At 38.1% G+C, this 18,666-nt stretch overlaps 1 protein-coding gene and 1 long non-coding RNA gene across 5 annotated transcripts in view; one reads left to right on the top strand and one right to left on the bottom strand.

The window, feature by feature from the left end:
• The first annotated feature begins 1,189 nt into the window (after window positions 1–1,189).
• Window positions 1,190–17,137, top strand: LOC116276355. Its single transcript, XR_004185821.1, has 3 exons — window positions 1,190–1,212; window positions 15,511–15,620; window positions 17,015–17,137. It is a non-coding gene; the product is annotated as an uncharacterized LOC116276355 (long non-coding RNA).
• UBXN2B (UBX domain protein 2B) overlaps window positions 9,723–18,666 on the bottom strand; it is a 39,873-nt gene continuing 30,929 nt past the window's right edge. For all 4 annotated transcript variants that reach the window (XR_002523814.2, XM_003902782.3, XM_017962030.3 and 1 more), the window contains 2 exons: window positions 15,105–15,266; window positions 9,723–13,822 (listed from right to left, as the gene is read on the bottom strand). Coding sequence is in view for 3 of the 4 variants with exons in the window: in XM_003902782.3 (XP_003902831.1) it covers window positions 13,660–13,822; window positions 15,105–15,266 (325 nt within the window). In the remaining variant the exon portion in view is untranslated. The remainder of the gene's footprint in view (window positions 13,823–15,104; window positions 15,267–18,666) is intronic.

The following is an 18,666-nucleotide window of genomic DNA, read 5'->3' as shown; positions in this document are numbered from 1 at the left end:
TGGTGAAGGGAGATAGGAGTGGGGCCGTTTTATAGGATTTGGGTGGGTAGTGGAAAATTACAGTCAAAGGGGGTTTTTCTCTTACAGGCAGGGGCGAAGTTCACAAGGAGCTCAGTGGTGGAGCTTCTGAGCCAGGAGAAGGAATTTCACAAGGTTAATCGCTCAGTTAAGGTGGGGCAGGAACAAATCACAATGGTGGAATGTCATCAGAACAGGCCATTTTCACTTCTTTTGTGATTCTTCACTTGCTTCAGGCCATCTGGATGTATTCGTGCGGGTCACAGGGGATATGGTGGCTTGGCTTGGGCTCAGAGGCCTGACAGTTACTAAGGCATGGAGTTTAAATGCCTTGAGCAAATGTCACTAGCTGGTAAATGAAATCAGGTGTCAAACCAGGTCTGTCTCCAAAGCCTATACTCCATCACCATTTAACTTTTGAAGACTTTTTAACTTTAGCATGTATTTTAAGAAACGTTTTCTGCATAGCCAAAATATTATTGTATTTCACAAAAATTAATCATAATTTTTTAATATACCCTGGCCATATTTCACAAACCGCCTTCCAAATATCATTTACAGCTGGTCTATACAAACTAGGATCCTGTCCAAGCCACACTATTTACCTCTCCAATGTAGAAGAGTCTCTTTTTTTTCAATGAGACTGATCTGTCCTGTAAAGTGTTTCACCTGGATTTGTCTAATTGTTTCGTTGTGGCAACTGTTTCTTCTTCTATAATTTTCCTATAAACTGAAAGTTATATCTAAAGTCTTGATAGGTTCAAGTTAAGTGTTTTAGTTGAAAGTGCATCATAAGTAATGTGTATACACCATAGGCAATTCATTAGGAGATGGATAACACCTGGTTGTTCTACCATTAGGGGTGCTAAGTTTGGCCTACTACACGGACACCCTCAATATTTTTATGTTTTGACACTAGCTATATTACATTTCTGAAAATGCCAATCATATTCAGTCAAGTATTCCTCACCTATACTGCAGGAGATCACAGAAACCGTGACTACATGATACTGATGTCTGCGTAATTTCTAATTCTTATTTGAACAGGTAACTTTGATCCTCTCCCTTCATTTTATTAACTCAGCTAAGATACTGGCATGGATTCTTTCCCAGGGCCTATACACCCCCTGGTGGAGACAAGAACAAGTAACCAAATTCCCATATCCTGATGACCCGATGTTAACTTGTCAAAAGGTAACTACAGTAGCACCTTGATTTTGTAAAGATTAACAGGCTCTATGACCTTAAGTATTCATTGCCAGATAATGACATGTTGGCGGGGGGAAAAAAAACCATAGTTCGTCACTCATTGTTACCTGATGTGGCTCCTCGCCCATACATACCTGTGAGTAGGTGGAAAACACACAGCTCCTTGTCTTACAGCTTGGGTTGTTGCATCAGATCCAAGTCACTTTGTCAAAGAAGTGAAAATGTAATGAACAATAGTACTCTTGATATTTCTAATTGCTGCCAACCAGTGATATCTGATGTAGTCTTCTCTTTTCTGGCTTACAATTGAATAAGAATACCAGATTCTTGCACTAGATCAATGTAAAAAAAAGAATTTGATATTCCTATCTCCAGTTAAAGAAAAACATAATATTCTTATAGAATTAGGGCCAGTGCCTTTCAAATATTGTGCTTTTTCTGCCACATCATTTTTGATGTAATAAAGTTTCTACGATAGGTTTGAAAAACAAAACAAAAACAGCAAACATTCAAGGAAAATATATCAAAACACTAAAACACATTAGAACACTCCATACAAGAAAGTTAAATAGAACCCAAACTACCAAATCTTCATACATTAACATTTCATCTGAGGATGCTTTTGGCAGTGAGGACAAAAATTATATTTGCTGGATAGCCTTCAGAAAATTACTTAATATGCTGAATACTCACCATATTTGCTGAATATCCTTTAGAAAACTACTTACTCCTTTATAATAATCTACAAAATGAATATTTCAATATCTCTATACCTACACTGCTAATTACTATTAAGAGATAAGAACAATGTTTGTTACCCAAAACTGTAGGACAATGGAAACTGAACTATGCCAACCAGAAGGAGATACTGACTTCGTCTCTACTCACAATATGATTCTTCACGTCACTTAACTTTTACCCATGAAAATAATGGGGATAAGATTTATTCTGCTTATCTCCGCGGGTTCTCGTGGAAGCCATGTTTTTGAAATAATGAATTTTGTATAGAGGAAAGAGCTTTATAAACTTAAGTGCTGACATAGTAGAGATATTTCAGGATTTATGTTTATTTAGGATTTCACATTGCTGGTGTTTATAGATACATCTCCATTTACAAATTAGGTGACCCCAAGTGTTTAATGTAAACTGATTTTTGTAGTTAAGTCATTCAGACTACACTTAAAGGGACTTGATAGAGAATCATCAATAAACAACTATTTTATTTTGCAGTTGAATTGGCACCAATATCAATGTTATTTTATGTAAAGATATTCCTGATGAAAGCTGTCTGTGTTATAGGGCTTTGCTTTTCTAATCCTCTAGTGAGCCTTGTTAGAGCTGACGGTGCCCCACCTCTGCCCTGCTACTGGCAAGATTCCATTCACACTTGGTACTTCTCCTGACATGTTACTGTCAGGATAAGGCAGGAGACCACCCCTCATATCGTCTTATGCCCAATTTCTGCCTCCAAAGAAAGAAGAAGTAAAAACTAAAAGCAGAAATGAAATCCACAGGCAGACAGCCCGGCGCCGCACCCTGGGCCTCGTAGTTGAAGATCGACCCCTGACCTAATTGGTTCTGTTATCTATAGATTATAGACATTGTAGAGAAATGCACTGTGAAAAATCCCTATCTTGTTTTGTTCCGATCTAATCGCTGGTGCATGCAGCCCCCCGTCACGTGCCCCCTGCTTGCTCAATCAATCACGACCCTCTCACACGCACCCCCTTAGAGTTGTGAGCCCTTAAAAGGGACAGGAATTGCTCACTCAGGGAGCAGACGGGAATTTCTCACTCGGGGAGCTCGGCTCTTGAGACAGGAGTCTTGCCGATGCCCCTGGCCAAATAAACCCCTTCCTTCTTTAACTCCGGTGTCTGAGGAGTTTTGTCTGCGGTTTGTCCTGCTACAGGGAGAACTCGATGTTCCAAGGAAAGTTCCCAGTGAGTCAGAAAGTTTTGGAAGTAATATTTAGAAGTATATTGAGAACAATGAGAAAAAAGAACCTGAGAGGAATGGAAGTGAAAGTTTATGGAATGTTTGGAACTTTATATGGAAAGTTCATGAAAGTTTATTGAAATTGGTTGGAGATTTAGAAATATATGAATAAAACAAAAAACCGCCACCACTACTCCACTCTATTTACATATAGTATGAAGGTTTTTAAATATTTTGGCATATTTACAATGAGTAAAAATAAACACCAACTTGCTTACAGCAGGAAGAATAATGAGGAAATAAACATGTTTTTGCATATACTTATATGCAATTATCTAAGTAAAATCTTGGTGAACCATCAAATGTGGTAAAAAGTGGAATTAGGGGATCTGTTTGCAGGTATAAAATAATAACTTGTCATACATTTAAAAACTTTTAGAAATGCAAACATCTTTTATAATTGTATTTTTTCACTAATAGATTAAGGTAGCTCCTCCTAATTTAAAACTAATTTATAGAAAGAAAAAAATAGAGTTTGTGAGTCATCCAGTGATCCTTTGCATTTGAGAAGGTCGGATCACATTAATAATATATGCCATGCACTCACTGTGGCAGGAACACGACCTGGAAACCCATCAAGGCTTCTTTTTGTTATTTTCATTACATCCAAAACGAAAGGATTGAGATGCTTGTGGGTAGAGTCCTATGTTAAAAGTAATTTCTCATTTTAAGAACTAAACATAGAGAACTCCTGATCTCTTGTAAACTTTAGTGCCATTTTAAATGTGAAATATACTTAAGATTTTTATTTGTAATAAGTAATAAAAATCTATGGAAATTAAGTAATTACTGGTTGAATAACACGCATAAAAGGGTGCTTTTAAGAACTATCGGGAGGAATTTATATCTTTTTTTTCTGAAAAATAATTCCAGAAAGAACATTGAAACTCATGCATGTTTGCAGATATCCTTATCTGTTTATAAAGGTTATTTGGAAATCTGTAACTCCAGGTCATTTCTACTGCCTTTGCTTGCGTGGAAGATTGCATAAGTGAGTTAATTTAGAGAACAAAAACAATGTATAATGACAAGTGAGAGTTTTCTTTGTAAGTTCAGCCAAATTCAGTGGGTAGCCAAAGTCAACAGCTACTTGAACTGGTTTGATTTCAGAGGCATGAGTGCGACATAATTAAAGTCTCTAGCGTCATCTAATTTTCTGCAGTTTTTTATTTAAAAAATTATTGCATAGATTTAGAATCTCATTAACTCCCCTTTCACATTTTTTGGGTGTCAGTAGTCAGGTAACAAATAAATGATGATGTGATATTACATTCAAAGCCTGAAAATGTTGGAATATGTGAAACTTAATAAAAATAAATTGAAAAATATATATTACACAGACTTGTATTATATAGCCTGCATTATATAGAGACAGCTTATATATAAAAATAAAACCTATAATAATCATACTGTAAGCAATTAGACTGCGTGACAAGTGGCCAGGAAACTTTGGTTGTTTCATAGTAAAAAAAAAAAAAAAAAAAGTTACTGAACAGCTTGAGGATTTTCTATAATGTCTTCATAGCAGTGTTCTTCCTTATCTCTAGACTTCTAGAATCACAGCAGTTACTACCATTGGAATTAAGAAAATCATAGGTATTTCACACACTGTGGGTTCTTATATGGGCATTCCTTCAGCTTTTTCTTCCCAGTTCTACCATGGGGAACTGCCAAGGACACTTCACTTAAAGCTATGTAGATATTACCAACACCCAGAAATGAACCAACACCCCTTCTAAAATGCCTTTGTCCTCCCTTTAAAACCCAATAAAAACACATATATATATAAAATATATAGTATATTTTTTATGTGTGTGTATATACATATAGTTTTTAAAGACAGGGTCTTGCTCTGTCACCCAGGAGGGAGTGCAGTGGCATGAAACTGGCTCACTGCAGACTCAACCTCCTGAGTTCAAGCGATCCTCCCACCTCAGCCTCCTGAATAGCTGGAACTGGAGGCATGTGTCACCGCATCCTGCTAATTTTTAAAAATATTTGGTAGAGACAGGGTTTTGCTATGTTGCCTAGGCTGGTCTTGAACTCCTGGCCTCAAACAATCCTCCTGCCTCAGCCTCCCAAACTGCTGGGATTACAGGCGTGAGCTCCTGCGCCCAACCAACATACGTTTTCTATCATCAGCATCAACTTTGTTGGCACTACTCTCTCATTTAAAAAAAACATTAATGTGGCCGGGCGCGGTGGCTCACGCCTGTAATCCCAGCACTTTGGGAGGCCGAGGCGGGCGGATCACAAGGTCAGGAGATCGAGACCACGGTGAAACCCCCGTCTCTACTAAAAATACAAAAAATTAGCCGGGCGCGGTTGTGGGCGCCTGTAGTCCCAGCTACTCGGGAGGCTGAGGCAGGAGAATGGCGTGAACCCGGGAGGCGGAGCTTGCAGTGAGCCGAGATCGCGCCACTGCACTCCAGCCTGGGCGACAGAGCGAGACTCTGTCTCAAAAAAAAAAAAAAAAAAAAAAAACATTAATGTATGTATTTTCTCAAGGTCCAGAGGGTTCTATTCTTCATTCACTGATTTATTACTAATTAACTATTTACTGAGTGATTCCTATATGTAGGATATTATTCTAGGCTCTAGGGACACAGTGGAGAGTCTGAGGGAATGGGAAAGGATGTTAGTCAAACAAGTTAACAAGAAAATATCAGGTATTGCTAATGCTATGGTAAACAGTGTAGAAAGTAACTGAGAGAGAAAAGAGACGACTTTAGATTGAGGCATCAGGGAAGGCCTTTCTGAATAAATTACATTTATTAAGCTGAGGTCAGAAGGACAAACTGTGTAACAGAGTGTCATTTACCCTAAGTAACATGCTGCATGCAAATACAGGACTGTGTTCTTGGTAGGCCCTCAATAAGTGATAAGTCCAAGTAGTCATCTCTAAGTTATGTACTCCTGGCTGGGCACAGGGGCTCATACCTGTAATCCCAGCACTTTGGGAGGCTAAGGTGGGCGGATCACTTGAGGTCAGGAGTTGAAGACCAGCCTGGCCAACATGGTGAAAACCCGTCGCTACTAAAATACAAAAAAAATTAGAAGGGCATGGTGGTGCATGTTCGTAATTCCAGCTACTTGGGAGGCTGAGGCAGGAGAATCGCTTGAACCCGGGAGGCCGAGGTTGCAGTGAGCAGAGATCGTGCCACTGAACTCCAGCCTGAGCAACAGAACAAGACTCCATCTCAAACGAAAAAAAAAAGCAAAACAAAACCCCAAAATCATGTACTCTTTATCACAAATGTACCACACACATGCTTAATATTAAATAATATAAAGTTAGATTAGTTTGGGTTGCCATAGAATACCAATGCACACAATATTCTAGATACTAACATCTACTCACATTACAAATACTTATAATAGGCTTTCAAGGGGGAAAAGAAAACCCTCCTAGCCTCAATATTATGTATTTTATAAGTACATGTGTAAAACATGGTATTTGCATGTTATTTAACTGTATTAATAAAAACGACCACCTCATCCCCTGGAATGTTGAACCTGTTAGTTTCTAGAAAGGATGAGCATTTCTTTCTACAAGATGTCACTTCATCCTACTACCCTCTTTCTCAAAAGCCCACATACAGTCACAAATTCCAGGCTAGGGCGAGCAGGACCTCCACTTGTATCAACTAGTTCATGCTTTCACTTTCAAGTCTACTGATGATCTGAATATCTGTAGTATTTACAGTTGCTACATTTTAATCAACATAGATGCTTATAGGAAAGTAAACATTATAGTTTTTACCATTCCTGATAAAAATGATAAAATGTGTTTTTAAACAAGCCTTTCCCACAAAGTTAAAACTGAAGAATAAAATAGGGAAGACGTTAAATAGAGAAACTATGAGGAAAGACCTTTATAATTAAGAATGTTCTAAAAAGTACGTTGAAAGATACATAATGTAAGGAAAACACAAACCAAAAATCAATACAAAGGCATAAAACAGAAAGGACATGTACTCATTTTAAATATTCTTCTATCTCCAAGATTAAAGTGAGAAAAGGCACTGGCTTAAATATTGACACTAATTGTGAGCCGTTTTAAACACTATTTCCAAGCCAGTGTAAACTGAAGGTGGTAAAGGACAGTAAAGAGAATTTTGTGAGGAAAAACCTTTAATTTCTTAGCCCCCTTTTAATGTTGCCTGATTACCACACACACCTTAACTCAATAATAATGGTAAGCCATCAGAAAGCACTGTATTGGTAAGTATGTGTGAAGTCTTTAAGTCCATGCTAAGAAGTTAGTTAACTGTCACACCCTTCAAAGAAAGCAAGAAGTATTGTGATACAATCAACAAAACAGTGGTTTACCAGCATTCTCTTTCCCTGTAGCTTTCCTTTGAGTAGCTGCACTTGGAACTGTGCCAGTGAATCCACATGAAATCAAACTATAGGACTCAAAGGGAATTTTTAGGTAGCCACTGCCAAGGATGATTCTGAATGTCTCTGCTTTATATAAAAACATTTATCTAAAGGAAAATGAATCACCAAGTTCAAACTTTCTAAAAGAGCATTTTCCCCTGCACAGATCCCCAGGTCATAGCTATAAATTCCAAAGAGGCAAAACTGTTAAGCTAAGTGGATTAGAGCTAGTTATTAGTGCTAGGACACACATGCTATTTTCATGGGCTATAAAACACATACACACACACACACACGGTTACACATGTGCACTAGGGTTCTTTTTATAAACTGAGTTAAAAGATACTTAAATTAAAAACTTTACAGAGGATTATAGAAATTATTAGCCCTCATGACAATATTGGCCACATATACATCATTCACATCATTGATCAGGGACATTCTTAAGGGGCAAACACTAACAGAGGATATAGAAATAAATTATTTAAGCAGATAGTGAGGGCAAAAGAGTCCTCGACGGAACTTCCCTTCTTCCCTTCTAACAAAAAGCAGCCCTAGAAATCATTTCTTTCTTTTTTTTTTTTTTTTTGAGACGGAGTCTTGCTCTGTCGCCCAGGCTGGAGTGCAGTGGCGATCTCTGCTCATTGCAAGCTCCGCCTCCCAGGTTCACACCATTCTCCTGCCTCAGCCTCCCGAGTAGCTGGGACTACAGGCACCCGCCACCACGCCCGGATAGTTTTTTGTATTTTTCAGTAGAAACGGGGTTTCACCGTGTTAGCCATAATGGTCTCCATCTCCTGACCCCGTGATCTGCCCGCCTCGGCCTCCCAAAGTGCTGGGATTACAGGCGTGAGCCACCCCGCTCGGCCGAAATCATTTCTTTTCTAACAAAGAGCAGCCTGAAAGATCGAGCTGCAAACATAGGTAAGGAAGCTAGAGGCTTGCATGGGAGGATGCCTGCAGCTGCACCAATAGAAAAGGGTTACCTGGGGGCCAGACAGGTTCACCATGGAAACTCCATCTTCCCTTTTTTGTTAGCATGCGTACAGTAAGAAAGAAATGGGCAACATGGAGAAGCTCAGGCAGAGAACCTATCTGCATAATAAAAGATTGGGGTGGTGACTGCTAGAGATTTACACGCTATGCAGATGGCACACCTGTTCCTAATCAGTTGTTTGCACCCTATGTACATCAGACACTACCTCCCCACTAACTCATCTATAAAACCCCCTGCATTTCACTGCGGATCAGCAACCAATCTTTCCAGGACCTCTCTTGGTAGCAGAGAGCTCTTCTTACTTTCGCCTATTAAACTTCAGCTCTTAACCTCACTCTGTGTGTCCGCATCTTTGATCTCTGTGGCTGTGAGACAACGAACATTGGGTGTCACCCCAGACAAGGCCACTTCAACGTGATGCACTTTTAAACAATTTACGTTGCATGAACCCCAAATACCTGAGACAGGTCTCAGTTTAGGAAGTTTCTTTTGCCCAGGTTAACGATGTGCAAGTGTGACACAGCCTCACCAGGTCCTGATGACATGAGCCCAAGGTGGTCGGGGCACAGCTTAGTTTTAGACATTTTAGGGAGAACGAGACATCAATTAATACATGTAAGGTGAACACTGGATCAATACAGAAAGGCAGGACAACTCGAAGTGTGGGAGAGGGCTTCCAGGGCATAGGTAGATAAGAGACAAACGGTTCCATTCTTTTGAGTTTCTGATTACCCTTTCCAAAGGAGGCAATCAGACAGGCCTTTATCTCAGTGAGCAGAGGGATAACTGAATAGAATGAATAGGAGGCAGGTGTGCGCTAAGCAGTTCCCAGCTTGACTTTTCCCTTTGCTGAGTGATTCTGGAGTCCCAAGATGTACCTTCCTTTCACAGTGGTGACAAGGTTTTCAGAAATTCATTGTGGCAAAAAAGCAGCAGCTGAGCCTTTTTATTTGGGTAGAATAAAAACAGAAACAGTAACAGGAAATTCACCAGTTCCTTCTCTGTCCCTGAAAAAGGTGCACCAAGGGAAATTAAACCACAGGAAATGTTATTCATGTTAAAACAATCTATTCAGCCACTCAAAACTACAAATCAAAGAAAATTGGAAAAACCTTTCCAATGAGTTTCAGTGAAAACACTCTTTATTAGTAAGCAGACATTTCACACTTTCTGATTACATACATCATGCAAAATGACTTCACACATGGTTGTCTGTTCATCGTGACATCTTTTTTGAGATGATTATAAATTTAAGATGACTGCAGTAGTAAAAATAATTCATGAAAATGACTCTCAATGAAGCAAAACACTACATAGCACACATGAAATACTGTTCATCCCTCCTGGATGTTTAATTCTCTCCTAATGTAAATCTCTATTTTGGAAGACTATTATATACAAAAATGGCAGTTGTTTTTGTATGTGCATCTATAGGCACTCAACTGATAAAAACAAGAAAATTTCAAATAATTTTACAAGGTTTAGTTGTTTTTCCTGTTTTGTTAATCCAAAACAGGACAATGCCCTTTGATTTACAATGTTCAATTCTTTTAAGAAATCATTTTCTTCGGAAGATGATTTTGACCGATGAAAAGGTTGTTTTACCCCTGGTAATCTTTTTAAAATGGGGCTGGCTGTTATTCATTATCCAAGTTGTTTTCAATGAGTGAAAAGGAGTAGAGCTTATTTTGAGAAGAATTCCTCTCAATTATGGCTCTGAGAAAAGTTCTCTGCAGTGGTGGGCTCACCACTTTCATCCTGTGGTAGTTCTGGTAGCACTCCCAGTATGAAAACCCTAGCACAGGTAAATTCACCTCTTTGAAATAAGTAGTGACCCTGGAGAAAGATGAATTCCAAATCTAGTAGCATATTCAAGTCATCTGGCAGAGAAATAGGCATAAAAGACTTTTTTAGGTACTTGGGGTGCTGCTGTAACAAATACCTAAAAATGGAAAAGTGGTTCTGGAATTGGGCAGTAGGTAGAGGCTGGAACAATTCTCAGGAGCATGCCAGAAAGAAGCTAAATTGCCTTAAACAGACTGTTAGTAGAAATATGGAATGTTAATGCTAGGGCGGCCTTGAAGGAAGAAAGGAGTATAATAGACAATACCTCGATTGCCCTACAGTATCTAAATCATCATGAATAGACTGTTGGTAGAAAATGAGGAATATGTTATGGGAAACCTGGAGGAAAGGGGTCCTCATTATATAGCAGCAAAAAGCTAAGCTGAATTGTGTCCTGCAGTTATGTGTAAAGCAGAACTTTTAAGTGATGACTTCAATATTTAGCCAAAGATATTTCCAAGCAAGCTGTGGAAGGTACAGCCTGCTGTCTTCTTGCTGATTATAGTAAAATGTGGAAGGAGGTAGATAAATTAAGGGAAGAATATTAAATATAAAAAAAACAGGACTTGATGATTTGGGAAATTCGCGGCCGTTCAAATGGCAAAAGCCACTAAAACTAAGAGATTTAGTCAGGCCAGCCTTCTCTAGAGAAAGTGATGAAGGTATGGCTGTAAAACCTTTTGCTAATACTTCAGAAACATCAAAAGGTCTGAGTATCAGGTCACACAAAAGGCTCTTTGAAGACATTAAGGGTGTGAATCATAGATCCTCTCAGCTATTTCACAAAAAGCCAAAAATAGAGACAGGATTTTCTAGGAAAGATATGTGAGGAGCCCCCTATCTAAATGAGTGCATCCCCATGACATATGTAAGAGACCCACAAGTTTCCTGACAATGTTATAGCAGCAGAAGCACCACTATTTTTAACAGAAAGCTGTAGAGAATATAAAAGAAACTGAGAAGCTGATACACAGTTGCAAACGTGTGCTACCTTTTGTGAAAAAGATGACTCTGAGACAGTCACAAGCCCAGAGAACTGAGCAGTGAGCTGAAGATTACTCCCAGACCTTGAAACTTAAAGGAGGATGCCTGGCTGGTTTTGTAAATTGACTGCTGCTCATGGCTCCTTTTTTCATCCAAATTTCTGCTTTTTGAACAGGAATGTGTATAACTGTTACTGTATGCCTGTCATGCCAGCATACTTGGGAGCAGATAACTTGTTTTCTAGGTTCACAAGTGCACAGATGGAGAGGAATTATGCCCCAGAAATCACACCCCGATCCTCTCAAACTTAATTTAGATGGCTTTAACGTGAGATTTGAGACTTTTGAGTTGGTGAGACTCAGATCTAAGATTTTGGATTTAGAGTTGATACTGTAATAATGGTTTGTGACCATTATGAGTGAGGTAAATTTATTTGTGATGAATCTGAATCTTTAACACAGGGGTGGAGCTGGGGGTGGGGGCGAACTGTAGTAGGCAAGAAGAATGTTCTACGTAAAATGTTAATGTCCTAATCTCCAAACCTATATGTAACCTTAGATGGTAAAAGAGATTTTGCAGATGTAATTAAGGTTACTATGGATTTCAAGATGAGGAGATAAGCCTAGATTATCCAGTGGGCCTAATTTAATCATTAGTCCTCCAGAGAACCTCTCCAGGCTGGTGTCAGAGAGATGTGATAACAGAAGGGTCATAGAGATGAAACAGTGCTGGTTTTTAAGATGGAAGGAGGCCACAAGCCAAGGAATGCGGATGTCCTCTAGAAGGTGGAACAAAGAAATGATTCTCCTATAGAGCCTCCTAAAGGAATGCAACCCTGCCAACAAATTGATCTTAGCACCGCGAAACCCATTTGGACTCCTAACCTATAGAATTGTTAAGATAATAAATTTGTGCTATTTTAAGCCACATTTTGTAACTTGTTATGGTGGCAATGGAAAAACTAACCAGGAGTGATAACTAAGGATGAAATGGTGTCTGGGAAGAAGGAGAAGCTTCTGGCTTCAGCAGAAATGTAAACATTTATGCTGGGAATTCTTTAGATCTAGTCTATACGACAGAACTTACATTCCTATATTTCTACACTAGTCTTGTTCTGGAGAAGACATTCTAGGTTGAGCACATAAGAATAGTGTTTAGTGTATATAGTGAGTTTCCTAGAAAAATGTGTTGAATGAACAAATGAATGTGATCAAGGCAAGCTCTGGGAGGAACTGTAATTACTTGATTTTAAAATGTTGTTGCTGTTTACCATATCTTCTTAAGAACTGCTGACATTTAGGCTGGGCGTGGTGGCTCATGCCTGTAATCCCAGCACTTTGGGAGGCTGAGATGTGTGTATTACCTGAGGTCGGGAGTTTGAGACCAGCCTGGCCAGCATGGAGAAATCCCGTCTCTACTAAAACTATAAAAATTAGCCAGGCGTGGTGGCGCATGCCTGTAATCCCAGCTACTTGGGAGGCTGAGGCAGGAGAATCTTTTAAACCTGGGAGGTGGAGGTTGTGGTGAGCGGAGATCATGCCATTGCACTCCAGCCTGGGCAACGAGAGCAAAACTCCATCTCAAAAAACAAAACAAAAAAAAGAATTGCTGACGTTTTATGTGTTTCTGTTTAAGTTCGCAACAGTCATAATTCTGTAAAATACAAGGCAAAACTGTAGTTTCTGATACTAGTAATATATCTAAATCAGTAAGTAAAAAGGATGTGTAAAATCTTAATAGGAGAAATAATTATTGTATGATCAAACAATTTCAAAATCAAAATAGACACGTTTCAATATATATTACAGACAAATTTTCAACGTTATTTGATCAAAAGATTTCTTAATGGCTGTTGGTCAATGCTGCATCAAGAAACTTTAGTGCAAATTTTACCAAACGCATTTATCAAAAAGGGGTTTTGTTCATTCTTTTCTGCAAACAAATGTTACATTAACACTAAGCATGTAACAAACTGATTTGCCTAGAAATCCAAAAACTATCAACATAAAGCCAGTCTTTCAACTAAAAACTCAAACATACTTATCTCAAGGTCTATTCCTAATCCAAATTTGTCTATATTCAGGTTGGAAGACAGAATAACAATAAAACCAAAATCTATCTGTAAAAATAATAAAAATAATTTGGTTGTTTTTAGTGCTGGAAGTATTGTTCTTATTAATATGGCACATCATCTATTCCCACATGCTACTGCATGGACAGGAACAATATTATTTTAGTTGCTGGAGTAACACAGTGTTAAGAATATCTGCTTCTAGCAGTGTCAGGCTTTCATCTGTTAGCTCTTTATTCGGAAATGAAGTCACAAGAATAAAGTCAAGAGTCGCAAATTCAGGACGAGACTGTACAATAAAGTTCCGGACATCCAGGATCCTGAAGAAATGAGATAAAAAAAATTTGTAATATAAAAAACCATATTTTCATGTAAACTTAAAACTGAATCATAATAAAAATCGCAAAATTTTAATCTTCATATAAAGGTGTTGTAACTTTCTTTAATGTATAGTATTTCAATTGAAGGATTTATCTTAGGCTTCAGTTAAAATGTAAAGTAACTTTAGTGTGTACTTAACATTTACTTTTCCTGTAAAATGGAAACAATCTTCAGGTAAGTTATGCATAAAGTAAGTGTACTAATGTTATTTTAAAAGTGCAGGTCCGGCTGGGCACGATGGCTCACACCTGTAATTCCAGCACTTTGGGAGGACGAGGTGGGTGGATCACTTGAGACCAGGAGTTTGAGACTAGCCTGGCTAACATGGTGAAAACCCCGTCTCTACTAAAACTAGAAAAAATTAGCTGGGCATGGTGGTGGCTGCCTGTAATCCCAGCTACTCAGGAGGTTGAGGTATGAGAATTGCTTGAATCTGGAAGGCGGAGTTTGTAGTGGACTGAGATCCCACCACTGCACTCCGGGGAGACAGAGTAAGACTCTGCCTCCAAAAAAAAAGAAGTACAGGTTCTACTTTTTTCAGAGTATAAAATATGTTAGCAGCATAGGACCTGAAAAAGGTAACTATGATTGGCCTGTGGCAAGGTGAGTTTAAAACTATGAAATGTGTTGTCGTAGGAATAATTTTAAAAAATTACTCTCACATAAACACAGTAATTCAACCGAAATCATAAATATACCTCTTAGGGTCTTACTTCAATGGACAAATCAAATGTTGATGTACAAATCAATATTAAAGAAAAATTTAAAACTATCTGAAGTTCTTGAAAATAGTACAATTAAACTTGATTTACAATATACATTTATATTATGTATTTGCTATACAGAAAATCCCAATCAAAATTATCACAAATTTTTAAATGAATAAAGTCCCCAAAGGTTTTACTATGTTAAATTAAATCTGACTCTACTTCATATAGTTTTAGTAACAACGTAAAACTGTAGCTCTTAATTTATTTTTGTATGATATCTGATATCACATTAGTATTTGGATAGTTTATAGAGACTGTTTAAATACCATATATTTCATTTCTTATACACAGCTATTGTCCTTTTAAGAATGTTTCTTCTGTCAAAAAGTTACTTCAAAAGTAAACCTAAAGAATATCATATTCTTCATTACTCATGTCACATACAGTTTACTAAGATAAGCAACCCAGTGTATAGAACAGCAAACAGGACACTGGTGGTAAAGAAGCTTACCTGTGTGTACTATTGAATCTTTGTATCAAACGACTCCCATCTGCTAACCTGATTTGAATTTTTGTTGTTGGCACTGAATCATCAATAAGAACAACTGCATTAAGTATTGATTTATCTTCCTCTTCTGGAGAGGAAGGTGTACTGACTATTTCAGGTGTAAGACTGAAAAAGAAGAATCAAAGAATTAGAACACAAATCTGAGTATGTAAAATATGACAAACTGAAGAAAGCAGATAAACACTTAGAACATGGCTTCATTTGAGTCTCCTATACTTCTTTCAACCTCTTTCATTATGTTAAAGTTATTTTGGATCCTATGATTCCTATTTGGTTTACCTAATCTCTCTTAAAAGCCTAACTTTGTATCCTTTCCTCATTTAACTGTTTGCAATTTCATCACATTTAGCAAACCAGTTTTATTTAGAAACATAAGCAACTCTGAGTTAGTGTCAAAGAATGACTAAGACCAGACAGACATGGTTTCACATCCCAGCTACGTCAATTGTGTGAAGTTGAGTAAGTACATCAATCATTTTGAATCCAGTTCTATCATTTATAAAATGAGGGAATAATACTATGTTATGAAGGTATATTATACCAGTAAGTCCTTAATATTGTGCCTAGAACACAGTGTTTCAACAGGTGCCAGCTATTGTGTACATACTATCAGCACTAAATTCACTTAATTTAAACTTGGCTAATATTACTTAAAAACATCTGATTCAAGCACTGCTTTGCAAAACAGAAATAACTTCTAAGTACTAGTGAGGAATAAAATGTTATTACATGACAATAAATTCGTAATGAAGCTTGACAGAACATCTTACCATTTGAACTTGGTTACTAGTGACCCTAGCATTGCTGTCTTAGCCCTTCTAACATGAGCAGGATGATCAGCCAGTATATACCAAAAGTGAATGTCAAAAATAGAGGAGTGCTCTTTTGGTTAAATAATTAAAAGAAATTTAGCCCAATTTTCTCAGTCATCTTAAGGGATTTTTGATAACCTTCAAGTTTTTTCTCTTGAACACTGAGATTTAGATGGTTTCCTATAAATTATTTTCTTCTGGAAGAAAGACACACATGTATCTAATTATTACTAGTATGAAAGTTCTATGAGCATTTGGGCTTTAGTCCAATCTAAATCATCATGACTCTTACTCCCATTCAAAAAGTTTCTCTTTCAAGAGTACACAGTAAAGTGGTAAAATTATCTGGTACTAACTGCTGACACTTTCTTTAGCTATTTCCTGATGCTAATTTTAGAACTGATTTGAGGATACATAAAAATATACAAAAGGTTAAAATTATGACTTACAATAAATGATCAGATATTAAGGAATTTCTTTTTAATTTGGAATTGAGGGCCAACAGTCCAGTATTCCTTACACGAGGGAGATGAAAATACAAGAGAAAAGACACGAGATACTGAATGCAAAGGACCTCTTTACCTCTGCCTTACTGATAACCAGGTATACACATTATCATCGTCACTACCACCATTACCACATCTGCCACATACATTATTTCATTTACATCAGCCTGGAAAGCAGTGTTAACAGCATGGTACCCGGAGTTGGATTACCTGGGTTCAGTCCCAACTCTGCACTTATTCTGTGACACCAGGCGAGTCACTTACCCTTATTGTGCCTGACAGACAACAGCAGCAGTGTCGTACAGATGAAGTTAATGAGGACACATAAGCACTTCAAATGGTGCTTTTATATAGTTGGCACTATTAAAAGTTGGCTATTAGCATTATAATTATCCTAACAACTCTGGGGGAAAAAAAAGTTACCCCCAATATTCCTATTGGTAAGGGAGAGAGTTGAGGTTTATCTTGGGCTCTTTCCACACATCAGGTTGCCTCCCTGTTGTTTTTGTAATCTACTGCTTTCTGTTTAAGGCAGATTCTGACCAGGTGTGCTTTTTCTCAAAACAGAAAATACAGGATGGGGAAGCTAGGTAAGAAAATGTGTGTGTCACAATGAAACTATTGTATATGGAATAATAACATTTGAGAACTGGAATGGATGGACTTTCAACATAATTTAGGCCAACCATATCATTTCATCCAAGAGAAACTGAGTCACAGAGAGACTAAAAGACATGTTCAGAACCACACAGATAGATAGCTGGACAAGCTGGTAGTGTGGTATTAAAAGATCAGCCTAAAAAGTAATGTTAATTTATTTTACTTTATTTTTATTTTTCTGAGATGCAGTGTTGCTAGGTTGCCCAGGCTGGAGTGCAGTTGTGTGATCTCAGCTCACTGCAACCTCTGCCTCCTGAGCTCCAAGTGATTCTCCTGTCTCAGCCTCCCAAGTAGCTGGGAGTGATTACAGGTGCCTGTCACCACATGTGGCTTTTTTTTTCTTTTTCTTTTTTTCTATTTTTAGTAGAGATAGGGTTTTGCCATGTTGGCCAGGCTGGTCTTGAATTCCTGATCTCAAGTCATCTGCCCGCCTCGGCATCCCAAAATGCTAGGATTACGGGTGTGAGCCACTGTGCCCAGGCGAGTTATGTTAATTCTAATATTTAGCTGTCAAAATCACATCTGTTTGCTATTTAAAACTTTCTCTGTATCATTCAATTGATCAAGCCATAGTAAAACTTTTACATTAAAAAGAAAACTTTTTAAGAAAGAAAAGAGAAATTAATTGGTACAACAAGGTTTCCAGGCAAATGGCAGGAAAGGATGCAGGTTGTAATTCCCTGAGACAGGAGGAGAAACACCCTCTTCTTTAAACTTATGGTGGGAGAGGAGAATGGAAATGATCATTAATAAGCTTGAAGGCTGGAGGGGAACACAATAAGAATGTGAATTCCTGTCAGGTTCTATTTTCTCAATGAAGCTGGAAGCAAAGAGATTTGCAGAGAGTGAGCGGCAGGGGTCAAGGAGGGGGTTTAGGAAAGCAGCTCAGATCTGTGAGACTGGCGAGGTACAGCACTGCCTGCTCAGCACAGCTGAGACCGTCCCCAGAAGTACTGAGCCGCACGGGCTGACCACCCAGTCAGGCTTCAGTCAGGCCACAGCTGTTGAAGAGTTGGGATATGGAAAGGCTTTGAAGTTTTAGAGAAGACAGCCCTCAGGGTCTAGGGCCCCAGATGAAGACAAATCTCAGGTGAGTGAGAGTGTTAAGCCAAATCTTTTGAAGAGAACAGTAGGACAAACAGGCAGTGACTGTTGTGCAGAAAGATCAGCTTTAAATCATGATTTTTATCATTATACATGCCAGCTCAAAAGCCTACCAAGAATGCCTACTTGCTAGTCCTCCCTATTAAAAATGACTCCTTGATTTTGTAGGTCTTTTACTTGTTAGGCACTACTCTAGCTCACCAAGCTAATTTTTATTCAATAACACAGTTTGTTCTACCATTGCAAATTTGCAGTTTTACACCTATGGTTTGCCTTCTTCTATTATGTGAGGGTACTACGTAATATTTTTACAGCATTTTGGTTTCCACCATAATTGTATATCACATAAAAAGATCTAGTTTCCATCTATGTAACATTCTGTGTGTAATCAGACTGCCATCTATGGAAGACAATAGATTATTT

The sequence above is a fragment of the Papio anubis genome, chromosome 8 (assembly GCF_008728515.1).
Source record: "Papio anubis isolate 15944 chromosome 8, Panubis1.0, whole genome shotgun sequence".
Classification (NCBI taxonomy): Eukaryota; Metazoa; Chordata; class Mammalia; order Primates; family Cercopithecidae; genus Papio; species Papio anubis.
The sequence above is the reverse complement of the archived record's forward strand: the minus strand, read 5'-3'. Positions and strand labels throughout refer to the sequence as shown.